This window comes from Brassica oleracea, chromosome C9, assembly GCF_000695525.1.
Source record: "Brassica oleracea var. oleracea cultivar TO1000 chromosome C9, BOL, whole genome shotgun sequence".
NCBI lineage: Eukaryota > Viridiplantae > Streptophyta > Magnoliopsida > Brassicales > Brassicaceae > Brassica > Brassica oleracea.
In genome coordinates, this window is record NC_027756.1 from 32,154,797 (window position 1) to 32,160,051 (window position 5,255).

Genomic DNA, 5,255 nt, shown 5'->3' on the forward strand with positions numbered 1-5,255 from the left:
TATTGATTTGCAAGTAAGAAAGTAGAAAAAGACGTTTTATTAGATCAAAGAGCTGGTACTACAACAGTTTTGAGTAAGAACCCTAGTTCTAGCCGCCTAGCTCTAATCTCTAAGTCTCGAAGTGTCGATCCCTTGCTTTAGGGTTTAGGTTCCCTTTATATAGTCTTCTTAAAGCGGGCCTTAGTCGGTTGGACTAGGTTAAACTCTTCCATATTTGAAAATATGGAAGGTTTTCCTTATCGGAAGCTTTCCTATTCTCGGGGGAAGGGGGCGGTCCCAGGGACCGGACCCGGAGTACTTCGTAGCGGGTAACCGGAGTAACTCTTTGCGGGGACCCAGAGGTCGGTGTCCTGCTTAGGGTCTGGAAGAATTTAATACCTGAGTATTTTTCCCCAACAAAGTTGGCTGAGACCAAATGGGCTTTCTGCGCGCTTCGTTGTCGATCGATGTCATGATGTGAATATCGATCGGTTATTCCTCTTCAATGTCGACCGATGGTCGAGCTCGATGGTCATCTCGGATACTTACTCCAAATATCTCTAAAATGCTTCATAATCATCACTTTCCTCCAAATCACTTCTGATCCTATAAATATGCTAAATAGACTCTAGAATATAATAAATAGTTATTAAAACACTTAAAAACCATGAGTAAAAGTGGGTCAAATCCATTGTCTATCAAATCTACAAATCAGTTGTTTGCATGGATGCATTAGCAAAGACTTTCACCAACTGAAGCAATGTGTAAAGATAAGCAAGCTTTCATAAGAACCTTGAGTACAAGGTTCATATTGAATGGGGGAGTATTGATGAGATACAATGTGGAGAAGAAGATGACGTGGCCTTGGATCAAAATAATTGTTTCGAAACGTTTATCTTTATTTATGTTTATGTTTAAGTTTAGTGGGATTTGTGTTTCCTTAATTTTTGGATGTGTTAGACCACGTTGACATGTTAGTTAGTTAATATATTTTATACTAGGGTCGGTCCGCGCTACGCGGGATATGCTTTACGTGTGATGTATATAACTATATTATTGTATATTTTTATTATGTATATATTTTATTATGTGTGTTTTATGTTTTCATTTGGAAGAGAAATGTATAATAACGTTTGTGATTTTTTAAGAATGTTTGGGCATGGGATGAACTAATTCTTCTATCATGTTATTGTTTGTTTCGTTTGGTTAACATATGGAAGTAATAACTGGATAAGCGTTTTTGGTTGCTTTTTTAGGGTCCGACTGGTGACCATCCGGAAAACAAGAGGAACAAATAAAAAAGGAATGTACGGGAATAAAATACCAGGAATGAAAAGGAATGGTTATTCCTTATCAAATTTGACAAAGAATAATTTTGTTCTTTAATTCTCTACAAAAAAGGGAATGAAAGGGAATGAGAGGAAATTATTATTCCTTGTGAATGGTAATTTTTTTTAGGAACGTTAGGGAATGCATTATTCCTCGTCGTTCCCTGGTCACCATTCATACCCTTAGATTATGTACACACTAATAGGTTACTGAGAAGCGATTACTGGATTAGGAAGTTGATGTGTTGTTACCGCGTTTATACTATAGCAGAATTTTATATTTAATATAATATTGTTTAACCTTTTGTGTGCATAATAAGGGAAGTCATTGTCGCTGAGACATGAGACATGAGACAATTCGACATAGATAAGCAATCCGGATTATATTTTTCTAAAATTGAGTGGCTTAAAAGTGTATTCTTATTTATTTTTATTTTTTATTTTGGAAAAATAAAAACAATTTGTTAAAAAACAAAGAAGTGTGTCCTTGTTACTGGACTTTTTAAGATAGAAAACATAAGTCTCTAAACTGACTTGTATTTATTTTTAATGTTATTTGGGCCTAACTTGAATGAAGTTTTTAGTATTTCATATTTTTACCAGTAAATTATTAACGCTTTTGGCGGTGGGATAATAGGTTAACAACATTGGACTTTTTTTTAATGTGTTTTGTGTTATAAATATAAACTTGTAGGTCAAGATAACATGAAATTTCAAACTTTATTTGTCATAAAGATTTATGCAAGTCAAACAAAAATGTTGTCAAACGCTCCCAAACGAAGAATGGCGACAGTAACGGCAAATTAGGGTTTCAATGATTTTTCACCGATGGAATCCGGGAATCGATATGGAGGCTTCCATTCAAATTGTACGGTATCAAGAGGTTGGATTGAGGAAGATAAGAAAGCAAGATGGGGATCGGAGAAGATTGGGGTTAGTGGAATCACGCGGATCCATTTCGGATCTGGAAGAGAGAGATTTACCAGTTGGAGGAAATCATCAATTCCTTCAATAAGGATCTGGATATCTGTCATCTTCAAGGCAATATCGCAGATCTTCAGAGGTATGGGTTCAGTTAATCTCAAGATAAGATTTTGGAAGATTGAAACGAAGTATAAAGGGATAAATAGGAGATTTCCTCATACTATTGTAAGGAAAGTATGGTTTACGTATTGGAATCTTTTTGATTTTCTGTTCGGGTATCGGCTTGTGATTGAGGAAATCACTTTGAGGGAATCTGGTTTTAGTGGTGATGATCTTAGGAGCGGAGGAATGAGTTTTGGGGTCTATTATATAAAGTGTTTTGGTGTTGGTTATCTAGATATTCTCTCTTTTCAACTCAAACCATCTAAATATACAAAAGTTCAGAGCTTTTATTTCTTCTTGCTTTCAATGACGCAGTCAGTTGATTGGTATGGCCGGAGACGGGAAGAATGGTGAGGGCAACCGCAAAAGACTGAAGGTTTATGTTCCCCACTTCGATAATTCAGAGATCATCAAGAACTACTCAAAACCTTTGGTTGGGACGGGCATGAATCCAGTGAAACAGGATATCAAGGCGTTGATTGTGATGCTTCCGAAAATCTGGAAGATTGAAGACCGGGTTGCTGGGGTTGATTTGGGGCATGGCAAGTTTCAGTTTGACTTTGAAATGGAGGAAGACATTGAAGTGGTGCTGAGGATGCAACCTTATCACTTTGACTATTGAATGATTGCGTTGGCTCGATGGCAACCAAAGAAGGCGCACAACTTCCCTGCCGAGATTCTTTTCTGGGTACGTGTGGTGGGAGTCCCTTTGGAGTTCTGGGCGGCTCCCTCCTTTGAGAGTATTGGTGATGCGATTGGAAGAACATAAGAGGTTGATCTGGACTTTGGTCGAGTGAAGGCGGTGATTGATGGTTTCAAGGAGCTCAGTTTCGAGACCACGGTGAACTTCACAGGAGGTGAGTTCTATGATGGAGAGGAGGAGACACCGGTTTTGTTGAAGTACGAAAAGCTTTTTGGTTTTTGCAAGACGTGCTTTAGTCTTTGCCATGATTGGGAGGTGTGCCCGCTGAAGGAGAAGAGCTCGGAGAAGACGGGAGAGGAAGGTATGAAGAACTCAGAAGGAAGGTATGAAGCAGGACTTCTGGAGGATCGGGCTCGAAGCTACAAAGGGGTTGTCATCAATGGCAACTCAGGACAGCAAAACAAGGAAAGAGATCACCGAGAGTACCAGGGAAAGGGAAAAGGCAAGATGTTCGAGGAATCTGGATCATAATGGGTGAAACGGGCTGAGAGAGATACCAAGAGATACAACAGTTACAATGGGGGACACAGAGGAGATGAAGGAGGATCCCGGCACAGGAGCAATCACTGGGAGGCGCCTAGAGCTCAGGAAGATCGTGTTAGGTTCTCTCGTGGTCTGAGAAGAGAGAGAATCCCATTGGGTAGAACACGGGAGGAGGCACGTGAAGAGGCACGCGAAGAGGGAGAAGTTCGGAGTCAAGGACATAGGGTTTCTCAGAAGGAAGACATGGTGTTGAACTCGTCACTGCCATCATTAGCTTTTCAGGCGCAACTTGCACTGACTCAGGCGGATCCAAAGGAGGTGCTGACCAATCAATTGGAAGGGGCAAATGGCTTAGATTCAATTCACGAATCAGTGGAGGAGATGCGGTTCTTGATAAAGTAATTCAGGAGGGGAGCATTGAGGAGCTTGAGAATGAGTTTCAGAATCTCACAGATGAGGAGCTTGAAGCAGATCGTAAGGAAAAGGAGAATGGAGTTGACGTTCTAGAAGAGGAAAAGCAGGGTGATGAAGCAGTGGAGAAGGATCAGAATGCTGAGATTTGGTGAAGAAACAGGGGGGGGGGCGCAAAAAGCTTTACAAACCAACGGTCGCAGCTGGAGAAGCTCCCATGATGAGAATGGTGCAGGCGGCCCGCAAACGTGCAGCAGCAAAAGCGGGAGCTAAACAGATGGAGGAGAAGGGTACATCAAACCCCAAGACAGGACCACCGAAACCTTAATTTTTATGGATTCAAACCACCTAGTTGAGAGGCTTCACAAGCAGGATATGATTATGGGTTATGATTTATGGTTTTCATATGGTTCAATAAGCTTCTTGAGCATTTTGTTTTGTCTTTTATTAGGGTCTGCTCTGGTTTTTATTTCTTTATGTTTCTGCCGGTGGTCCTCAATTTATTTTGTTATGCTTATGCAGTGGAATAAAATTTATATTTGGGATTGTTGGTTCTGGTATAGTTGTTTGGGTGTGTTGTTGGTGTTCTGGAATCGATGGATATCATTTTGGCTGGTTCAAATTTTGGGTCACAGGATATGTCAAAGGAAAATTGGCTTAATATTGATTTTGCTTGGGAGGTTTATAAAATGGAGGTGTTTGGTCTCATTAAACCAATCACTGACAAACAAAAATTTGTTCTACAAGGTCTCTGATATGGAAAGAATTAGTTCAGATATTGTTTCTTTTTTGTGGTTGTCTCGGATATAACACTTACTATTTCGAGGTTATGAGTTTTATTCATTTAGAAACGCAAAGTCAACGTTTGATTATCATTCCATCTCCAATGAATAATTACATAAGAATGGGGGTTTTGGCCAAGGAAGAGGTGGAGTTTGACCACTTTATGTTGGGGTCTGTAGTTTTTCATCGATTTTGTTGGAGATATGAGCTGTGGAGTTTAATATACGTAATTATTCAATGGTTATTTGGTGTTGTACGGCAGTTTTATATTTGGGGATATTGGTATTTGGTCGTTGCAATTTGTATTTTATGGAGTCTTTGCATTGGATTGAGGTTGGTTTGGAGTATGTTGGTATCAAGTTGGGAAGCAAATATATCCAAGTTACGTTACTTGTTTTTTTATGTATCGGACAAAATCGGCAGTTATTTTTTTTCTATGGATTTTAAGGTTTCTTCATACCTGTTTACAAAGCTCTCTATCG

The 5,255-nt window shown here is 39.5% G+C and overlaps 1 protein-coding gene across 2 annotated transcripts; it reads left to right on the plus strand.

Annotated features, from left to right (window-relative positions):
* Positions 1 to 2,009: 2,009 nt before the first annotated feature.
* On the plus strand, positions 2,010 to 4,612 carry LOC106312858. 2 transcript variants are annotated; one of them, XM_013750535.1, is made up of 2 exons: positions 2,010 to 2,465; positions 2,707 to 4,612. In XM_013750535.1, the coding sequence occupies exons 1-2, from the start codon at positions 2,136 to 2,138 to the stop codon at positions 3,013 to 3,015; spliced, it is 639 nt and encodes a 212-aa protein (XP_013605989.1). In that variant the 5' UTR covers positions 2,010 to 2,135; the 3' UTR covers positions 3,016 to 4,612. The 2 variants fall into 2 exon arrangements, with proteins under 2 accessions (XP_013605989.1, XP_013605990.1); XM_013750536.1 differs by having other exon boundaries at positions 2,014 to 2,456.
* The last annotated feature ends 643 nt before the right edge of the window (positions 4,613 to 5,255 follow it).

Coding starts and splice junctions, on each gene's coding strand:
- LOC106312858 (XM_013750535.1), top strand. CDS start 2,136: ATGGAATCCGGGAATCGATATGGAGGCTTCCATTCAAATTGTACGGTA. Junction 2,466..2,706: donor CTCATACTATTGTAAGGAAA/GTATGGTTTACG, acceptor TTTCAATGACGC/AGTCAGTTGATTGGTATGGC.